The sequence below is a fragment of the Nannobrachium achirus genome (genome assembly GCF_963921795.1).
Source record: "Nannobrachium achirus genome assembly, chromosome: 6".
Classification (NCBI taxonomy): Eukaryota; Metazoa; Chordata; class Actinopteri; order Myctophiformes; family Myctophidae; genus Nannobrachium; species Nannobrachium achirus.
Window position 1 is genome coordinate 30,508,577 of NC_137815.1, and position 22,678 is coordinate 30,531,254.

At 41.9% G+C, this 22,678-nt stretch overlaps 1 protein-coding gene across 1 annotated transcript in view; it reads left to right on the top strand.

Annotated features, from left to right (window-relative positions):
- LOC308286997 (copine-8-like) overlaps nt 1–22,678 on the top strand; it is a gene marked incomplete at both ends in the record, with an annotated part of 66,778 nt that overhangs the window by 39,036 nt on the left and 5,064 nt on the right. The window contains one exon of the mRNA XM_080728118.1: nt 3,975–4,077. Within this exon, the coding sequence (XP_080584244.1) occupies nt 3,975–4,077 (103 nt within the window). The remainder of the gene's footprint in view (nt 1–3,974; nt 4,078–22,678) is intronic.

Here is a 22,678-nt window from a genome sequence, read left to right on the forward strand (position 1 = left end):
TGTCAGACAAAGCAGACAAATCATGGATAGGAAGGAAGCAATGCCTCCTCCAAATTGAGCGGCTTCTTATACTGAGCAGTACCTAACTGTTTGGCCACACACACACACACACACACACACACACACACACACACACACACACACACACACACACACACACACACACACACACACACACACACACACACCGGCTATCACTGACTGTCTGCCCTTCAAGAGTCAAGCATAAAATGAAACTGAAACCCAGACAGTGACATTGGTCACTGCTGTCTGTGGCCTCGGTGACATGAAATTTAATTCCTTTCTTCCACCAAACCCAGTCCTTCCATCACGGCTGCTCCCTTCATTTGTGTCTCAGTTGTTAGAAGGAGCATATCGAAGTGCAGTGACATGCAGAGAATGTTAGAGAGGCAGGGGCTGAAATTTCTAAAAGGGCCTTTGGTGAAAATATTGAAAATAGCAGACCTCCAAGCTCACAACGCGTCACACTGCGACGCGTTGTGAGCTTAGAGGTCGGCTATTTTCAGTACTTCATACCACACTGAACTAAGTATAATCAAGTGACTACTGGAGATGTGGCGTACAGCATGGATTTCTACACAGAGAGGGCAATTCTTTCGACATGCTGCATTCAAGTTCAGGAGAGTTTGGTCAAGGCAATTCTCTTGAATGCTGCCTTCAGATATGGCATTGAAAGAGGGCATTTGCATTTCTTTCACCATGCTCAAAACTGCATTCATGGTCTGGAGAGGGCACTTTTAACAGGCGGGTAAAAGGGCAGGGGCTCAAGCCACTTTGATGTCTATGTGTGCACATGCCTGTTGAAGGGGGCACGGTGGTGCTGTCGGTAGCGCTGTCGCCTCACACCTAGAAGGGCCCGGGTTTGATTCCCGCCGGGATGCTGTGGTTGTAGGGGTGTAACGAAGCATTTTAACAGCGATATGATACATATCACGATATGGTTGACGATAGGATACATGGACAATATTGGTTCATTCATGGTGATACGATTCGATTCAATGATTTAAAATCGATATAGTAACTATTTAGCAAAGAAATTAAATCTGTGTAAAACGTGTAAAAAATCTATTATTATGGAAGTAAACGCCATTTAATTCCATTTAATCAATTATTTGCATTGCAAAACGATTCAATACCGATTACCGCATTTTAAAACGATACAATATGATACAAAGCCAGAACGGTGCGATATTTTGCTTTTGCAAACGATATAGTAGATCATTGCAAATTAAAATCGATTTTTCGATTCAGTTACTACATTGTTATACCCCTATGTGGGTGTGCTTTCTCCTCCGCGTTAGTGCCCATCCTCTAAGTGGGTTGGCGAAAGGGCCTTTCTGTGTGGAGTTTGCATGTTCTCCCCATGTCCCCTTGGGTAGGTACCCTCACAAAAAAAACATGCAGTAATCCTGGTTTCTATACTGCCTCCCCCTGGCCAGCCGGGGCACCTGATGGAGGGGAAAGGAACTGGTTGGAATAACGTGTTCCTTCCACACGCTGCGTCCTACCAGGGGAACCCCCCCCTGTCAGGTGATAAGAAGCGGCTTCCTCACTCCTCATGCATTGAAGGAAGCATGAGCTCAGTTCGGGACTCTCCCCAGGTTGGCAGAGGGAGAGTAGCAGCCAGTAAATTAACGCCCCTACTTCATCATACTACAGCATCACACAACCTAAGCATCAAAAGGCGCATTTGTAGCTTGTATATCTGCTACTTTTTATGCTTTTGAATTTGAATCCTGAAAAGTAACAGCTTTTGGACATAATGAGGTTTCCTCCCCCCCGACAGAGGCGACATTATATCTCTGCTGGTAGGAAGCGGTAAATCGGAAGTGACAAAAATGCGTGGTTATGAGCTGAGACGGGGTGGCAGCTGTTGTTAGATTGCAGCTTATTAGCTGGCGGAACCAAACAACAGAATAGGGTCTGAGGCCCGTGGGCTGCAACATAACATGCTATGACACATCACACAAACCTTGTATCTCCATGGAACTTTTCTTTTTTTTTTATTAATGCCATACTTTTAGTTTTCAACCTTTTCTCGTACCAAGGCCCGTTATTTATTCGGCATTTGAGCCACGGACAATCATTTGATGAGATTTAGCCTCATAGTCAAAAACATAGAATACTTGAAGTTTGGCCGGCTTCGCCGACCTCATTCTAGTGCGAGCAGCTGAACCAAGGCGTTGAAGCAGGGACATGCTGGGGCCCTGATTCAGCCCGGGAAAAAGAGTTGGAAAGGCCTTCATTGTGCGCTATAGAGAGAGATCTCTCTCTCTATAGCGCTGCTGCTACTCAAAGATTTGCCATTTCAGATCATGACAAGTGACAAGCCAGTGGGCCAATTACTGTACATGAGTTATATTTTGTCGTTGTCGGGTGGAAACCTTGTATGTCAAAAACCGTTTGTTTTGTATTATCATTTTAAAAAATGATTTAAACTTGTGAAAACAGACGATCTACGAGCACACAACTCCTCGCACCGCAGATCTGCTGTTTTCACTGCTTTTGTGCAACGGCCTTGGTTGATGAAGCAGGGTTTTGCTTTGCGAAAAAAAATCTACAAATTTGAAAATTGGAGATACAAAGTTTCTGCCCGACAGTGACGATTTACTTTGTTGGCCGCCCAGCCCCCAAAATGGAACGAATGCAGACATTTTATTTTTATGTTTTCCCTAATGGCCGGCCTGGACCGGCCAGGAATGAACCGGCCGTTCGGGAGTTGTCCCGCTTTTCCCAATGGCCAGCACGTCCCTGCTCTCTTCATTCATATGAACTGTCTCTTCCTATTTGGCCTCAACTTACATGTGTGTGGGTGGGTTGTTCGGGGTTGGCACGGGGATTATAATCTCCAAAACATCAATTCAACTCTGAGAGAATGTTGCTCCATGCCGACACCAAAAATGTCACGCACTGACAATCCCAATTTCTGCCTATAGCGTCCTCCCATGACCCCCCAACTAAACCCACTTGGTCTCCCTGTCACTTGTTATTTGGTCACATCAAAACTGTTCCGTATCTGATCACGCTTGCTTGTCCCTCTGTGGCAATAACAAAATGTCACATGTGATAAATAATTTGCGCCGCTATTATGACAGGGACTTTCTTTTTGAAAGGAGAGAACAGGCGGTATAATGTAGCACACATACATCTCACAGAACCGGCGAAGGCTTTTTGTTTTTGTGTTTTATTTGGTCACTATAACAAAGAATGTGGTGAAAGGCTTTATCGATATCAATGTATTAGCCTTTAGCCGCTTAGCATGTGCATATCGTTGACCAGAGACAGAGCAGAGAACATAAAGGTTATTGAACACAACAATGAATCAGACGGTGTGTAAACAGGCTTTATGTCTGTTTATTCATTATCTTGATGCGTGTCAGTGCTGTTTTCTGTGTGCATATACTGTATATGTGTGCATACAAAGTCTCTAGACGGGTGCTACACCAGAATGTTGTGTAGTGCTCAACATCAGCAAGACTACACATGTTACCAACAAGAATCTGTATGCTGGAATATTAAGAGTGAGCGATAAATTAGCAGCCAGGAGAATGAGACTTGCAGAATGTGGATGTACTCAAGAAAGACACAGGAGCGCAAAGCACCAACGAGCTGGCTGTATGGAGAACCGGGATGACTGGAAGTGACGATGGAAGGCTCGTCTGAGGACGACCTAGAGAGATACAATGGAATTCTGGTGTTAAGTTTGACGGCAAATTTTGATTCACTTAGGCATAGTCTTTTGAATTAAAATTCTATTTAGTTTTGGTACTATTACTATTTTAGTCTTCTGAAAAGTAGTCGATGAAGGTTTTAGTCGACTAAATTAACACTGTGGGTCTCTCTCTCTCTCTCTGTGCGTGCATGCGTGTGCATGTGTGTGTGTGTGTGTGTGTGTGTGTGTGTGTGTGTGTGTGTGTGTGTGTGTGTGTGTGTGTGTGTGTGTGTGTGTACAGGTATGCAGCAGCAGTACAGGATGGCTCTCAGTACTTCGTGCTCCTCATCATCACAGACGGGGTCATATCGGACATGGCCCAAACCAAGGAGGCCATCGTCAATGTAAGGATGGAGGAGGGAGGGGAGGGGCGGTCAATACTGAGTGGCAAAAGAATGGATGGAAGAATTCCACACTTGGGTGACAGTGCTGTAGAACAGGGGTTCCCAAACTTTTTTGTCTCAGGGCACCCCATAAATATTTTTTTAATCCGAGGCACCCCTACATTATAATTTTCACTCCCAGCACCTTATATTTATAGCATATCATCATTGTCAGGTGGAAACCTTGTATGTCCAAAACTGTTCGTTTTGTATTTCTCATCTATAAAATGTACTAAACTAGTGAAAACAGCAGATCTACAAGCACACATCGCCTCGCATTGCGAGGCGTTGTGTGCTTGTAGATCGGCTGTTCAGTTCAGTTTTCACTAGTTTTGTGCAACAGTATTTTATGATGAAGCAGGGCTTTGCTTTACCAAAAGACGTACACATTTGAAACTTGGAGGTTTCTGCCCCACAGTGATGATATTTTAGTGATTATGTTTGCGAGGAAAACGTTGAGATATTTTTTGGTTAGAACTGACAGAAAATAACTTTGTACTTCAAGTTTAAAATGATACAAAATTTTTGTGTCCAAAGAAATTGTCCAAATAAATGCCAAAATATTATCAAATTATCTCGCGGCACACCTGGACTGCCGTCACGGCACCCCAGGGTGCCCCGTCACCCACTTTGAAAACCCCTGCTGTAGAAGGAGAATTTACCCATGTTTGTTTTATGGGTGGGTGTTGCCAGATCGTTGTTTATGCTCCCTCGAGTATTGTGGCTGTGGGTGTCGCTATAATTATTTTTAGGTATTTTGTCAGATACTGTATGCAGGTATTGGGGGTATTGAGGGCAGAGATGCATGGACTATTTTGAAAGCCAATCCTATTGTAACTGTTCAACCCTGTCTGTGTACAACAAGTGTACTCTCGCTGTCTGGGGCAGCCTTTATCCCTGAAGCTTAAAAGACAGACAAGATGGAATGCTTTGAAGAAGCTGTCAAGCTGCACAGTAAAATCCACAATGGTTAATTTAACGCTGTTTTATGAGCTTGAAATGAGAGCTTCTTCCAATTATACACATTCACTGAGGATTTGATACTGTGTGGTCTTCTGCAGGGAGTCATTTAAGGACCTGGTTATACTCAGAAGTGGCACTAGCTGTGTCAACTGTCTTGTCTCAAGTCTATCTTCTATCCAGGGGTGAAAAGTAACTCACTTTTACTCAGGTACTGTACTTGAGTACAATTTTGAGGTATTTATACCTTCAAAGCAGGGGTGTAAAGTACTTAGTACATTTACTTAAGTACAATTTTGAGGTATAGAGGGTAAGCTCGTGACATAATCATCATACCCTGAAGTTATGCGAGAACGCCTACTGAGTGGCAAAAAAATACTTTCTGGCCTTGGCGGCCCATACATCCAAACAGAAAAGTCCTATCTGATTGCATTAAACAACATTAAACAATGTTAAACTCACTTTGCCACTCGATTTGGCATTCACTTTATGCAAGAGCATACCCTCTATTTGTACTTTCCTTGAGTACTTCCAATATCCAATACTTTTACTTCTACTCCACTACATCTCGGATCAAAATATTGTACTTTTACTCCACTACATTGATTTGAACACTTTAGTTACTAGTTTCTTTGCAGATGTAAATTATAATATTATAAAACCTACATAAACCACTTTAGCCCTATTTCATACCTAGGCTATTCGAAAATAACCGATCTACAAGCTTATAGATCAGCTATTTTCAAACATTTTGTACTTTTACTTTTGGTACTTTAAGTACATTTTGATGCCAACACTTTCATACTTTTACTCAAGTAAATTGTGAATTCCGGACTTTTACTTGACAGAGTAACAGAGTATTTCAATGTTGCAGTATTGGTACTTTTACTTAAAGGGGTACTGTCACTTTAAAAAGTCATCTTAAGATATGAGTCAATGTGACCTACTGTATCATAATATTATAATTTCGGGGCGTGTCAGCGGGCATTTAAGTAGGAAAATTTGAGTGCTTTTTCCACCACTGCTTCAAAGAACGGTCACCTATAACTACTTTTTCCCCCAACTCCTCAACAGCAGCCTCCTTTCCTTTCCTTTCCTTTCCTTTCCTTTCCTCTCCTCTCCTCTCCTCTCCTCTCCTCTCCTCTCCTCTCCTCCATGGGAGCAGCAGCCTAAAGGCACAGAACACCCAGCAGACTGGATTTAAAGGGAATTTGCGACTGTTAGTCAAAACATTAGAACAGCAGCACCTTCCTTTTAAGATCTTGCCTGCTGCTCTATCTCTCACTGCCTGCCTGCCTGCCTCCTGTGACGCCTGTTCTCTGCCTGAGGGACCCTGGGCGACGGCTGGACGTTATGTAACGTTTTTTCTGTCGCGTGGAAACCTTCTGTATGTCCAAAACAGTCCAAAAAGAAAAGACCCTACATGTGTTCTGATGGATCCAATGTGGTTATAGTCGAAAGCTCCTGCTAAAGGGATAGTTCACCCAAACATTACTTGTTTTCTATTGATTTCCATGGAGCCGTGATTTCGTGGAGAGTTTTTTGTTTTGTTTGTTTGTTTTTGTTGCATTCCTCAGTCAATATATATATATATTTTTTTTTATCCCACAATTTTGTAACCCATTTTTCACCCAGTGTCAATTATCTAATGTAATCCTGGCCGCTACACTCCCTCTGCCAACCTGGGGAGAGCAATGGACTGACCTCATGCTTCCTTCCATGCATGAGGAGTCCAAGTCGCTTTTTGCCGGTCATCATTTATTGGCTTAGGAATGTGACAAAAACAAATAAATGTCCATGGATTCATCAAGTCTCCATCGGGTGGGAAATCGATTTAAAAGAACTATCCCTTTAATATATTTCATTGGATCAGTATTTGTAACAACCACAGACACACTTAAAAGGATATTCCACTTAAAAAAAAAAAAAAAAAAAAACGTTTGGTAATTTTATTGTCTAATCAGGCTTTTGTGAACATCCTGAACAGTTTTTAATTTTCTTGATTCAATATTTAGATATATAGGCACCACCATCCAGGGCCCATTCCTATACAAACCCATTGTAACTTCAAACTCCATTTTAACCATGATAGATTCATCAAAAACATGGAATGTGGAGATACAAGGTTTCTGCCCGACAGTACTCCTTTCATGTTATATTCATATTCCTCTTCAAAAAAGATGTATTCGAGAGAGAGAGAGAGAGAGAGAGAGAGAGAGAGAGAGAGAGAGAGAGAGAGAGAGAGAGAGAGAGAGTTCTCTTTGAACTGCATGTGCACTTTGCTTAACCTCCCATGGTGTGTTTTGTGAGTACCTGTCAGAGTTCAATGAACACTCACAGTGTTGCTGTGAACTGGATGTTAATCAGAGCAGAGTCGTGTCTGTCTAGGGGGAAAAACAAACTCTTGAGGAACGTGCTGAAGAAAAGCAAAGGTCATGCTCAAGTTCACGCAGACATCTTCATTTGCCTCATTTGCTTTTTTCATTTGATTTAACATTTATTTTATAAAAATGTTCCCCCTTTTTCTCCTCAATTTAGTCGTTATGCCATTTAATTCCTCCCCACACACACTTATGTTTTGTCACTGCTGTCCTACTGACTCACCTGTCAGTGAGGAGCCCCCACCGGGAGGACGTAGGGCCTTCGTCCTACTCCTCCCACCTAACATTCCCCGCTGACAGGTGCCTCCCCCCAGTCCGTAGGAGTACGTGCAATGACCGATATCACCCTCCTCTCCGCCCGGCTTGCCTCCCCCGAACACAGGCCAAATTGTTTTTGTGTATTCACGTTATTCCTGGCCCTCTCTATGGAGGCTGCCATTTTCTTTTACAGAGGGCAAAACATCTTTTCACTTCCTCCCAAGAAAGGAAGTGACAGGGAATTGTCTGTTGCCAGATTTTGCCAAAGAAATAAGCCCAACAGAAGAAACTAGGCTCAGTTTTACTACTTTACATTTACATTTGAAAATAGCAGATCAGCAAGCTCACAATGTGTCACATTGCGACATATTGTGAGCTTTGCTATTTAAAAGCTATTGAGGGGGAAAAAACATTTTGAATATTTTTGAAACATTTTAACAACATTTAATGTGTGGCGGTCCCTGGCACCACATATTTTCAGATGGGGGTCTGCGACTGTGGACAAATATGTTAATCTGGGGTCCTTGATATGAAAAGATTTGGGAACCACTGGTTTAAGAAAAGATTAGAAAGTAAGCCCAATAAGCAACTATACTATTTTTTTAAAAGACATTAATTGCTTATTATAAGCAGACATGGCAACCCAGGTACATTCAGAGCCCAGAGCCCAGAACGCCAACTACTGACACTTAAATGCAAGGACAACAGGAAACCAAATGATGTTTTTCAGGCCAGCTTTTTCAGCCTCCGCCTCTTTCAGGATATGAACAGGAAGCCGGGGGCGGGGCCAGGAATAACGTAAATTAGACGCTCGACAAAGCCGGATGCGCCTCGGTGGATTCAAACCCACAACCTGTGTGGTGGTGGGTAGGGACTTTACCGCTGAGCCACCCGAGCTGACAAAACAGAAACTTCTTGAACACAAACAATAGCAGATGCACAAGCTTTAACAAGTATTTCAGGATAGGCCTACAGATCACGGAAACAGGAAGCGAGCATTAATTGTCTCCTCCATAGTGTGACAAATTATCACAGACACCAAACTGAATTTAGCCAATGCCTTATCAACCCTTGGCTAATTGGGCATTCCTGCAATCTGCAGGGCTCTCACAACTGATTTATGGACATTACAGAGGCTTCCAAATATGAACGCAAGCAGTTTACATTTGTAAATTTGTAACCAAGCTGTATTATATAATAGCATCCCCATTTAGAACGGGTACACATTATTGTGTATCACCAGTAAGACTCCCTAATCGGGAGATAAGCGACCGTTGGTCGCTTATCTCCACAAATAGGCCAAAAGTTTGTTTTACCAATTATCAAGACATACGGGCAGTTGACAGTTTGCCATGGTTACTCATTGAAGTTGAATCTCCATATATGGAGATAACCTACGCATCACACTAAGTCTGACCTCACCAGCCCATATTTGGGCATGAGCAACTTATGTCTCCATATATGGAGATATGATGACATCACACAGTCCTCAGCCGATGATGTGGCGTGATGTCATACAATACACAAACGAGCCCTACAGTATAAAGGGGCAATTCTTGCCAGGAAAGAAGCATTTCTTCGACTCAGACCTTATCGCCAGGGTTGGCTTATAGCAGCTGTCGGTAGGACCATATATGGATTCTGTTAGTGTGGATCTCCTAACAGGGCATCTGGGATACAATCCCTTTTATGCCCATATATGGAGATCCCTAACAGAATCCCTTTCATGCCCATATATGGAGATCCCTAACAGAATCCCTTTTATGCCCATATATGGAGATCCCTAACAGCATCCCTTTTATGCCCATATATGGAGATCACTAACAGCTAACAGAATCCCTTTTATGCCCATATATGGAGATCCCTAACAGAATCCCTTTTATGCCCATATATGGAGATCCCTAACAGAATCCCTTTTATGCCCATATATGGAGATCCCTAACAGAATCCCTTTTATGCCCATATATGGAGATCCCTAACAGAATCCCTTTTATGCCCATATATGGAGATCCCTAACAGAATCCCTTGTATGCCCATATATGGAGATCCCTAACAGAATCCCTTTTATGCCCATATATGGATATCCCTAACAGAATCCCTTTTATGCCCATATATGGAGATCCCTAACAGAATCCCTTGTATGCCCATATATGGAGATCCCTAACAGAATCCCTTTTATGCCCATATATGGAGATCCCTAACAGAATCCCTTTTATGCCCATATATGGAGATCCCTAACAGAATCCCTTGAATGCCCATATATGGAGATCCCTAACAGAATCCCTTTTATGCCCATATATTATGGAGAAATCCCTGCTCTGAGTATCTGACATCAGTGTGATGTCACCTGTTTATGCCCATATATGGAGATCCCTGCTCTGCGTATCTGGTTGCTATGGTAAACAGTTGGTTGCTAGGGTAAAAAAACATGGTTGCTATGGTAAACAGTTGGTTGCTAGGGTAAACAGTTGGTTGCTAGGGTAAAACCATGGTTGCTAAGGTGGTTGCTAACGTACACTAACAGCAACAACAGACTGTTGCCACAGCAACGTACACAAAGGTTTGTGTACACATGTGGTGTGATGTCATACTGATGCGGAGATATGAGCAGGGCAAAGGTGTGACGTGTGACGTGTGACCGACGGACGGACGGACGGACGGCCGGTGGAGGTTTTCATAGTAAACTGCTCCCTGACGGTCGCAATTATTTTATGCTTTAACAATTGAAAAATAGCAGATATACCAGTAAGACTCCCTAATCGGGAGATAAGCGACCGTTGGTCGCTTATCTCCTGTCACACTGCTGACATCAGTATGACATCACACCGTACACAAATGACCCTTATATAAGACCGGCATTATCTACCGACAGATTAGTAACAAGATGTCAAAATCGTTGAAGGTTGAATCTCCAGATATGGAGATAACCAACACATCCCTCCATATATGGAGATAACTGACGAATCTCACTAAGTCTGACCTCACAAGCCCCATATTTGGACACGAACAACATATAACTCCATATATAGAGACATAGCTGACATCAGTATGACATCACACTGCTGACATCAGTATGACATCACACCGTACACAAATGACCCTTATATAAGACCGGCATTATCTACCGATAGATTAGATGCAAGCAGGATCTCGACTCTGACACAACTCATCGGCTCATAAGCTGGTTCTCCCTCCATATATGGAGATAACCGACGAATCTCACTAAGTCTGACCTCACAAGCCCCATATTTGGACACGAACAACATATAACTCCATATATAGAGACATAGCTGCTGACATCAGTATGACATCACACTGCTGACATCAGTATGACATCACACCGTACACAAATGACCCTGACGGCACACACCAAGCAGTGTGATGTCATACTGATGCGTAGATATGAGCAGGGCAAAGGTGTGACGTGTGACGTGTGACCGACGGACGGACGGACGGACGGCCGGTGGAGGTTTTGATACTAAACTGCGACCTGACGGTCGCAACAAGCTCACAGTGCGGCACCGAGTGCCGCGCTGCGAGCTTGTAGATCTGCTATTTTTGAAAAATCGTGAAATTAGAATTTTGACCCGATTCTATATGTGTATTTTGAATCCTTCTAAGGTTTTTTGAAAAACCTATGTTTCTATGTCAGCAATCTGGCTAGCCATCGTCAAAAAAAAGGTCCTTTTCACTTAACTGGAGCTCAGTTAGTCTGTTATTGAGAGACTACTATGTCAGTGGTTCTCAAACCTTTTCATGTGAAGGACACCCAAACAGATATTTATTTGGCCACGGACCCCCATCTCAAAATATCTTGTTCCAGGGACCACCCCCAGAAGCAAAATTTGAGTTACAAATGTTCGCTTTAAAAATACATAGGCTATATTCAAAGATTTGCACACATTTTCACAACTTGAAAAAAAAAAAATAGCAGATGTACAAGCTCACAACGCGACACTCGGTGCCGCGCTGTGAGCTTGTATATCTGCTATTTTTCAATAGTTAAAGCATTCAATAATTCTAGGCCTAAATGGGTTAAGATGTTGTGTACTTTAGCAGGAAGGAAGGAATGCCTCTTCCAGTCTGTGGTTGAATGTACTGTACATGCACGCACACACACGCCAGATACTGTCTCTTTCCATGTTGTTCTAACTCCACACATGGACATCTCTTTCATGTTGTCTGGATAGATATTTCAGTCCCATCTTCTCGTCCTGCCTTTGATTCGTCTGCTGTTCTGTCTCAGTGCTCCTCATCAGTCTCTGTCTCTCTGCTCCGCTTTGTTCTTCATCTCTTCATCAGTCCTCGTGTTCCTCCAGGCCTCTTGTCTTGTCGTCGTGAAACGGGTCAAGTTTTATCTGAGGGAAAGCTTAACCTTCTCCAGCTTCAGTCACATCGAAGTTTTTTTTTTTTTTTTTTTGTAGTTACACTTTTATTTTCCTGCTTTTCATTATTTCGTTTATCGTTATTATTGTTACAGTTACGATCATTGCTTTTTAGGCATGTAATAATTCACTCGAATCTCGATACTAGGTTCACGATAAGGTTTTTTACAATTATTTTCCACAGAAATTACTCTTTTTTTTACTGTGTTTTCTATTATCAAAGTCAATTCTCTTATACAATTCCTGTATTTCTTCTTTTTGTCCTTTCTCGATTGCTCCCTCTGCTGTTTTGCATCGCAATGCATTTTTTTATAAATCGATTTAAATTGTCACCAGTTTCGATTTGCGATAAATCCTTACATACCTATTACTTATAAGGGTGACATCACTTTGTATGCTCATGCTGTATAATAGATATTTTCTGTGCTCTAACGTCAGAGCAGAATACAAAGGAGACTAAATTCATTCGCACCCACATCCTGTACACACAGGCGTGCACCACCATTATAATTTTAGTAGGCCTGCTACAGTACATTACAGTAAGTGTCACATCCAGCAGCAGCTACGCTGCTAGTATGTTGATTGACACTGTTTTGTTGTCTCATTAGCATGGATCTGTGCTGCTTGTCATTGTCACAAAGGATGTGTGACAGAGAAAGGGAGTTATTATTTAATGTGGAGAGACTGTGTGGCCGACAGTGCATGTACGGTGTGTGTGTGTGTGTGTGTGTGTGTGTGTGTGTGTGTGTGTGTGTGTGTGTGTGTGTGTGTGTGTGTGCGTGCGTGCGTGCGTGCGTGCGTGCGTGCGTGCGTGCGTGCGTGCGTGTGACAGAGGGAGTGGGAGGACAGTAGGAAGCTTACCAGAGCTTTGTTGAACATTGATAACAGAAGCTTATAATACTGGTGTGTTCTGACTTAAGGGGAGCATCAACAACAAGCCTCCTCTGTTGGTCCAAACGCTGTGGCATTGATCTAATGAAGTAAAAATGTAAAAACAGTGGCAAGCAGCCGTGATTTACCTTGTCTTGCTGTAGTGCAGTGGTTCTCAACCTGTGGGTCGGGGGTCCCCAAATTATTTTGGGGGGTCTCCAGATGATTAACTTAATTTGAAACATTGTTTTCTCACTCCAAAGTAAACACTAACATAACGTTTAAGTGTACAATCCAGTGGTGAAAGCTATGTTTAAAAAAAACGGCGGCCTGCATGTGTGTCTCAAAGAATAAAATTAGTTCTACGTCACCTCACAGAAGTAACATCATAACAACAAACACAGTCATACGATAAATACTAGACGCTCCCATCTTTCTCAATATATTGGAAAATATTAAGGCAACCACACACTTGCAAATTAATTCTGTCCCTTTTATGCCCATACTGTATATGGATATCAATATTAAGCCAATATCTGGGAATGCCCATATATGGACATATTGTGTCAATCTCATGATTACCAGTGTGGTTACCGCGACATGTGTCACACTTGCAAATGAATTCCGTCCTTGTACCTTTTATGCCCATAATTATATGGAGATGTTATGCCCACATATGGAGATTGCGACCTCGCCCTTATAGGGAGTGGTCGCTTCTCACCCTTAGGGCGTCTTACTAATAGATTTCATGTCTTTTATGCTAGCTTTTGTGCCATTTCCCTTAAAACCATAGGTGATGATGAAACCCCATCTAAAAAACAATTTATATTTTTTATGACATCACATTTAAATTTGATCAAAATGTACTCAGAACATAAAAAGACGAGGTGCAAGAGAGGCCACAGTACTATGCTCCCTCCGACATGAATAAAACATGCTGCAATGTCCCTGTCATTCAAAACACATTGGAGACGCGATCGCTTTCATCTGCCTGCATGCCACTTAATGTGTCAATCAGAGAGTCAGAACTGTTAAGGGAAGAAGCAAGTGAAAAGGTATCTAAAGTAATTCATCTAGAAATGAGTTTCATTGATGCTAGTTTTCTTATTCTGTATGCTCCTCGGCCCTAGGCACTGTGTGCAGTTTGCTATTTCCATTTTATTGTGTATTAGGCTATAGCATTTTTATTATTCATTAATGTGAAAGTGAAACCGAGAAAAATTTATTTTCCACTGTCTCTTCATGTCTGGTGATGGTCTTTATGATCGAAATGTCATGTTTTTACTGGAAGATAATAGTCTACACCTGTTGTTTTCTTTTAATAGAGTGTCATGTCTGTTTGCATAATGGACAACATGATATTATGAATGGAAAAAAAAAGACAAAACAAGGTTAATTCTCTCACTCGTCAACTTCAGGTGTGCCGTGGGAGTGGCCAGGAGGGCAACTGGGGATGGTTGCCGTGGTGATGAGAGATGGCCCCTCCCCTCCCTCCTGGCTCTCATGGCTCACAAGCCCCACCCACCAAGAGTCCATCCTCTGCAGTGTGCTTAGATTCTTTTCTTTCTTTCTTTCTTTCTTTCTTTCTTTCTTTCTTTCTTTCTTTCTTTCTTTCTTTCTCTCTTTATTTCTTTATGTCTTTATTTCTTTATTTTCTTTCTTCTTTAAGTCAGTGGTTCTCAACCTTTTCAGCCCCAAAATAATCATATTTTAACTGGGGACCCCCCCACCCTACGAGCACTATAAGAGTTGAGGCATTAGATTTTGTATAACACAGTTCTATTTGAAAATAGCAGATCTACATGCTCACAATGCATTGGCTGTTTGCACAATTTCTGCCTTTAATATTTGACTCTATGGCCAATGTTTTTATTGTGGGCTCGCCTGGAAGGCGAGCACACGTATGTTATCTTCATTATTTATTTCTATACTAGTCAGTATCTCCTCAAAACTTTCATCTCCTACACGCTTACACCTTTCAACACCATTCAAATTTTTATGTGTTCAGCTTACTGAGGACACGTGTGCGTGTATTTTTCGTTTTGAAATGTTTTGTAGAATAATTATAAAAAAATAAAAATGTTTAACTTTAAGCACCCAATGCATTTCCAATGGGTTTAGTGAGTGGGGACAGAGTGTAGACAGAGGAAAGGGACCCATGTTTATGTTAAGTCGCTGTGGCTGCAATGTTCACACTTCAGATATGCTATTTATATCATTGCGTTCACACAGGTCTGCTCTCTGATTTGATCCAAATATCTAAGCTGTGTGATGTATAAAACTATAGTTATAGTTAAAACTATAAATAAATGTCCCTCTCCACTCTACTGATTACACAGCTGTGATTAAAGGCTTGGCTGTCATTGGCTGTTCTGTGGTGCTGCAAAGTAACTAAGTACATTTACTCAAGTATATACAAGTACTTGTAACTACAGTACAATTTTGAGGTACTTTTACTTTACTTTCCATTTTTGTTACTTATACTCTACTATAAATACAGCATTTGACAGCTTCAGTTACTTGTTACTTTGCAGATTTTATTATTAATAAAAAAACATAGATGGACCACTTAATACTGCTATGAAGTTGATCTACAATGTGCACGCACACGCACGCACGCACGCACGCACACACGCACGCACGCACGCACGCACACACACAAACAACTGTTACTGTGTTACTGTGGAGACGTTTGCTTGTATTTGTCTTTGAGACATGTTTTGTAGTGTTTTAGAAATTTTACTTAAAAAGAATAAGGTTTTAGGATCCCGGGCAATGGGATTTACAGTATATATCCTAGAACCCGCAGGGACACTCAGCCGTATTAGTGGTTGTTGTTGGTTGTCAGGGAGATATCACAACCAATGCATTTTCAAATCAGATCCACAAACACAATAAAAGTCATGCTCCACTCCTCAGTCTGGAGTGGCCACATAGAAGAACGCCTTGGTTATAGACATAGTGGAGGACAGATGTGATCTGGGATTGTTAACCTACAGTATATGCACTCAATATACACCTCTAGAACACATACAGTACAGTAAGGTACAGTAAAGTACAAAACAATACAGTAAGGTACAGTAGAGTACAGTAAAGTACAGTAGAGTACAGTAAAGTACAATAAAGTACAGTAAGGTACAGTAGAGTACAGTAGAGTACAGTAAAGTACAGCAGAGTACAGTAAAGTACAGTATAGTAAGGTACAGTAGAGTACAGTATAGTATAGTACAGTAAGGTACAGTACAGTAAGGTACAGTAGAGTACAGTAAAGTACAGTACAGTAAGGTACATTAGAGTACAGTAAAGTACAGTAAGGTACAGTACAGTAGAGTACGGTAAAGTACAGTAAGTTACAGTAGAGTACAGTAAAGTACAGTATGGTACAGTACAGTAGAGTACAGTAAAGTACAGTAAGTTACAGTACAGTACAGTACAGTACAGTACAGTACAGTAAGGTGCAGTACAGTACAGTAAGGTACAGTACAATACTGTAAGGTACTGTACAGTACAGTATCCTATTTGTTGGGTTGGAAGCGAGCCCACACTGTTTCGAAGGAACAGTATTTCTAGTTTTTATTTGGGTTCTTAAAGGGCCACTTCACCTCTGGGACAACCTTATCTTATTTTATTGTTGTTAGGACACGATCAACAAAATCCTGAGTTATTTTTTGTGTTCAATCTGTGTTTTTAGATATTTTAGTATTTCAGCAGGACTAGTGATGTATTTTGCATCATCAGTGATGCGTTTTGCATCATATGATGCAAAACGCATCACTAGTACATGCTGAAATACAAAAATATCTCAGGAAACAGATTGAACACAAAAAAATTACTCAGGATTGTGTTGATCGTGTACCAAACAACAATAAAATAAGATCTGGTTGTCCCAGAGGTGAAGTGGCCCTTTAAATTGTCACTTTAGAAATGTGCAGATACCCCCTGTACACTTATACTGTATGTTGGTTTGTTTACTGTTGAGTGCGAAAACAATGTTTCACATTAAGCTAATCATCTGGGGACCCCCCAAAATAATTTGGTGACCCCCTGGGGTCCCGACCCACAGGTTGAGAACCACTGCTCTAAGTAACAGTACATATTGTTACAAGTAAAAGTCCTGTATTCAAAATGTGTAAAAAGTAAGAAAGGTACAAAAGCAAATCAATGATGTCAAAATGTCCTTAAAGTACCAAAACGTAATTTTACTCATTATGCCGAATATCACAATTTCTTGGTCATTTTGGCAACATTTGAAAATAGCATACCGTATTATTTACTCGTCGTATAAAATAAGGCTTAATTACTTTAATGTATGTTTTTGTACATTAACATTGTGGGGAAAGCTTAGCAGATCGACAAGCTCGGCCGATCGGCTATTTTCAGTGAAAGCCTTCGTCCCACAGTAACAGAAAACAGAAAATACATTAACACAGAGCCCTGAGGAACTCCAGTCAACCAAATGGTCTGGGGCCTTAGGGGGATAAAATGGGTCATTTCGTGCAAATCAGTCTAAAAGCGCCAAATTTTGCACAGATGTAGCCCAGGGCATGCTCTAATGATTTAGCTAGGGTGCCCGAGTCAGCGACAGGAAGAAAATACCTAGAAAAAAAATCTGCTTTAAGTAGCATGTGAGGGGTCTAACTAGGGGTTTGTCATGATTCTGAATCCATTGCGAGCTTTCCACCCTCCCCAGTCAAAGTTAAGAGTTTTAATGAATGTAGAATTATGTGCAGGATGTAATTTGCTGCAAATTGGGTGACTTAGGGGCGCCCGCTGGCCTGGTGGTCAAGGCGCGTACCATATACTAGGCTACGATGCCTGCTGGCGTCGCTGGTTCGATTCCCGATCCGGACGACCTTTGCCACATGTCATTCCCCATCTCTCTCCCCATTTCCTGTCAGTCTACTGTCCTATCGAATAAAGGCATAAAAAGCCCAAAAACAAATCTTTAAAAAAAAAAATTGGGTGACTTAATGTAATTGACCACGTTTAAAACAATATTTGATTTTAAAATATAAATCCTCTCTCTCACACTTCTGCCAGTGTGCCAGCGATCACCCTCCACTGCATGTGCCAATGTTGGCACCCGTGCCTAAGGTTGCCTACCCCTGCCGTAGAATATCCAAAAAATCAATACAATGACCTGGCATCTGTCTACATAACAAGCTCTCCAAATGACATTTCACGCCTTTGCATAAGCAATGCTTCTTATGCTTGTGTCACCTGCCGATAAATAGCGGATCTACACACTCAGGCGATGCGACGCGGCTATTTGTGCCATGACGCGACAGTATTATATCGGGCTTAAGTGATTAATATTACTGACCCGTTATGGCCCTGAGATCTCTGAAGCCGCTGTAGAGTTGTCAGTGAGTGGGACGGGAGCCCCTCTCACCGGCTTTAATAATAAAACACAATTTCACTGAACAAATGCAAGCTGTTATCAGCAGATAAGCAGCGGGGGCGGAGGAGGGCACACCGATTATGGCCCACGAAATTGGATTTGGGGACCTTAAACTGTCTGGGGGATCAGGAGCGGGGCTCTGATGAACAGAAATCAAAAACAACCATCTCCTGTTCAACCAAGCACTGTGACTGCTCTCTCTCTCTGCTGCTCCCAGAGCCTTTAAGCGGGGGCTGGTTTTCACACCGGTCCTTTTTAAAGTTTCCCTTTATGAGTTCTGGGAGAGGAGCTGCTCTTGGGAGTGCTTTCTGGAAGAAAGTGCGAATGTCAGCATCTCCTCTCATCTCTTCTCTTCTATCTGTCTCTCTCTCTCTCTGTCTAAATCGCTCTGTCTAAATCTCTCTCTCTAAATCTCTCTCTCTAAACCTCTCCTCCTTTTTCTCTGCAGTATCCGATTCATTGTTAATGTTCCTTCCTAAATAGTCTAGGCTGGATTTCAGAAAAGGTGCAAATCGTGTTAATTTAAGACATACATGTTTTCTTGGGGTATTAATTAAGGGCTGCTGAATCCAAATCTGCTGTATGTCAAGTTCAAAAATGGCCGCTAAGCCCTCAAAATGGTCCATTTAAAGATGGCGGCCACCACTATGATGAAACATAATAAAACACTTATATGTTTGACTAAACAATGTAGAAAATTGACTGAAATGTAATTTGTCATGTTTTCATACATGGGGAATACAATGAAATATTCTGATTTAAGATCAATTGTGAAGGACCAACTTTTATATAATTTATATTGTGAAAAATAGCCATAGTCTACACCTTAGGGATATTTCACGCCAATCAGTCTAAAAACACCAAATATTGCCCAGATGTAGCCCAGGGCATGCTCTAATGATTTAGCTATGGTACCCAAGCCAGTGTCCTTCGGGGTCACATAGTTGCCAAATCCAATATGGCCGCCACCTGAAAACATTTTTTTGTTATAAACTTTGAACCAGATGATCTACAAATGCAGACTTGGTGTCTATATCAGGTTGTTTGACTATTAGAAACATTAGGAATACTTATCTCTGGACACCTAATTTGCATATGTCTATGATGGCAGATATGTGAAAATGCCACAAGATCATGGCTTCGATCCTGGGCATCTCTAACTCAGCGTATGAATAGCATGACTTGGGTCTGGCAAGCTGTGTGGTAATAGAAGTACTTGTAGCTGATAGTAGGTGTTGCACTCCAACTCGTATAGACTCCTGGCGGCTGGTACTGATAAGTAGCCACTCTGTCCTAGTTACTTATGTACTAATAGGCTCTATGCATATACGCCATTTTGTTCTACTTCCGTGTGTCTTTCGACTTCCTTCACAGGTGTTACTGATGATACTAATGAAGGGTCTGTTTGATTTATTGTACAGTGGTTCTTTAATTTCAAGGACCCCCATAACTCTGTACAAATGGAATCAACAAATGGAATCAAATGGACCCTTGCAGGTCCATTTGCCTCCATTTGTACTGTCAGAGTTACACACCGTATGGGGACATTTGGAACCCACTCAATGACACTTTGAGACCCACTGGTGTAGCAGAGTGTTTCCATAGTGAGCCAACATGCACAATATCAGCACCCTGACTCTGTTTGACCAGAATGGAACAGACCCTTCATTAGTATCATTGGTAACACCTGTGAAGGAAGTCGAAAGACACCCGGAAGTAGAACAAAATGGCGTATATGCATATAGCCTATTACTGTTGTGGAGTACCCCATACTGAAAGTCAGGAATAAGACAACCATGCAGACACGATAGCAGACTAGCCAGTCACTGCAACCACATGGATGTGCTAAAGAAGATGCTGATGTGGAAAGCACAAATGAGCTGGCTAGATGTATGGGGAATTGAGATGACTGAAGATGCAGATAAAGGGCTTGTCTGAGAGAGATAAGCTCTATATAATCATTAGAGTTGATCTGCCCAGGCTCCAATGTGAGGGCATTTCCCCATGGCCAAGGAAGGCTGACGTAATATCATATCCTATTAGCACATGGAAGAGAGGCAAAGCCAGTGACTTCTGTGGATCAGGAGCATTGGAGATCTCGAACAGTCCCATGAGTTCTATCCACAACCAAAGCCAATCCAGAGCTCTGTGATGCTTAATGTCTCAAATAAGTGGATTGCAACTACAACATTGTTGTCGACCGTACAGACACATTTATTTGTGGCCATTGGCCCCAGCATGGGCCAGGTCCAGAACCATTCTTGTCTTTTTCAGGACGGTTTCAAGGCTGAAGTGCAGATAAGTCAAATTCAGATAAGTTGGAGAGTAGCCCTTATTATTGGTAGAAAGCAGCAGTTTACTCTGCATGTCATTATTCGTGAGCTCATATAAGTCCAAATAGTCGCTATTCCAGACACTTGAAGAAGAAACTATTAGGTGTACATGTTGTCATCAATCTTGTGTGTGTGTGTGTGTGTGTGTGTGTGTGTGTGTGTGTGTGTGTGTGTGTGTGTGTGTGTGTGTGTGTTGTTATTATCAGTGATTGCTGGTCCCATTCTTATATAAAACTATTGCACAAATTCTAAACACTGATGATCTGTATGTTGTAGTTCTCGCAATCCACTTATTTGAGATACTGTACTATTAAGCATCACAGAGCTCTGCTTTGGCTGCGGAAAGTACTAAGTGGGACATTCCTGTTCAGGAGTTCTGCAATGCTCCACAGAAGTCACTGGCTTTGCCTCTTCCATGTGCTAACTGGATGTGATACTATGTCAGCCTTGCTTGGCCATGGGGAAATGTTCATGGGCTGCTTTGGAGGCAACACCAGATCTCACAGGCACCCTAGCTGCCCTCACATTGGAGCCTGGGCAGATCAACTCTGATGACTATAGATCATATCTCTCAGACGAATCCTTTATCTGCGTCTTCAGTCATCTCGACTCACCATCTAGCCAGCTCATTTGTGCTTTCCACATCAGCATCTTCTTTAGCACATCCATGTGGTGACTGGCTAGTCTCATCGTCCTGCTATCATGTCTGCATGGTTGTTGTCATATTCCTGATTTCAGTATGGGGGTCTGCAAAACAGTATGTAGTATGTAAGTAAGTAGGCCAGAGTGGCTTGTTATCAGTACCAGCCAGGAGACTATATTCTGTGCTAGTCCCCTGGGAGATGAATTGCTGAGTTGGAGTGCAACACCTACTATCAGCTACCAGTACTTCTATTACCACACAGCTTGCCAGACCCAAGTCATGCTACTCATACACTGAGTTAGAGATGCCCAGGATCGAAGCCATGATCTTGTGGCATTTTCACATAGCCGCCATCTTGGACATATGCAAATTAGGTGTCCAGACACGCCCAATCATAAAGATAAGTATTCCAAAATGTTTCTAATTGTCAAACAACCTGATATAGACATCAAGTCTGCATTTGTAGATCATCTGGTTCAAAGGTTATAACCAAAACCGTTTTCAGGTGGCAGCCTTATTGGATTTGGCCACTATGGTGACCCCGAAGGACACAGGCTTGGGTACCATAGCTAAATCATTAGAGCATGCCCTGGGCTACATCTGGGCAATATTTGGTGTTTTTAGACTGATTGGCGTGAAATATCTATGAAATAAGGGTGTGGACTTTGGCTATTCACAATATAAATGATATAAAAGTTGGTCCTTCACTATTGATTTTAAATCAGAATATTTCATTGGTTTCCCCATGTATGAAAACATAAAAAAGGACATTTCAGTAAATTTTCTACATTGTTTAGTCAAACATATATGTGTTTTATTATGTTTCAGCATAGTGGTGGCCGCCATCTTTAAATGGCCCATTTTGAGGGCTTAGCGGCCATTTTTGAGCTTGACATACAGCAGATTTGGATTCAGCAGCCCTTAATACCCCTAGAAAACATGTATCTCATAAATTAACACGATGTGCCTTCGGGGTTAACATTTTGGGAAATCTGACCTAGTCTAAAAGTGAGGCGCAGAATATTAGCATGATTGTAACCGACTGTAACAGTAACAGTCCAGGGCTGGACTGGGACATATATTCGGCCCTGCATGGCACCTTGGCCCAGACCGGCCCACCCGTGAATTGAACATAGAAGATATACTAAAGAGTTGAGGAAGCGGCGCGTTGTGGGCTTGTATCAGCTGTTAAATGTTTGGGTGGGACTCACAGGGCTGTGGGCAGTTCAGAAAACCGTCTGCCAGTGACATCATCGTTTGGAAGATTTTTTTTATATTAAGATTCTTAATATTGTTCTCGCGATTAATATAATCGCGTTGAACAATGGCTT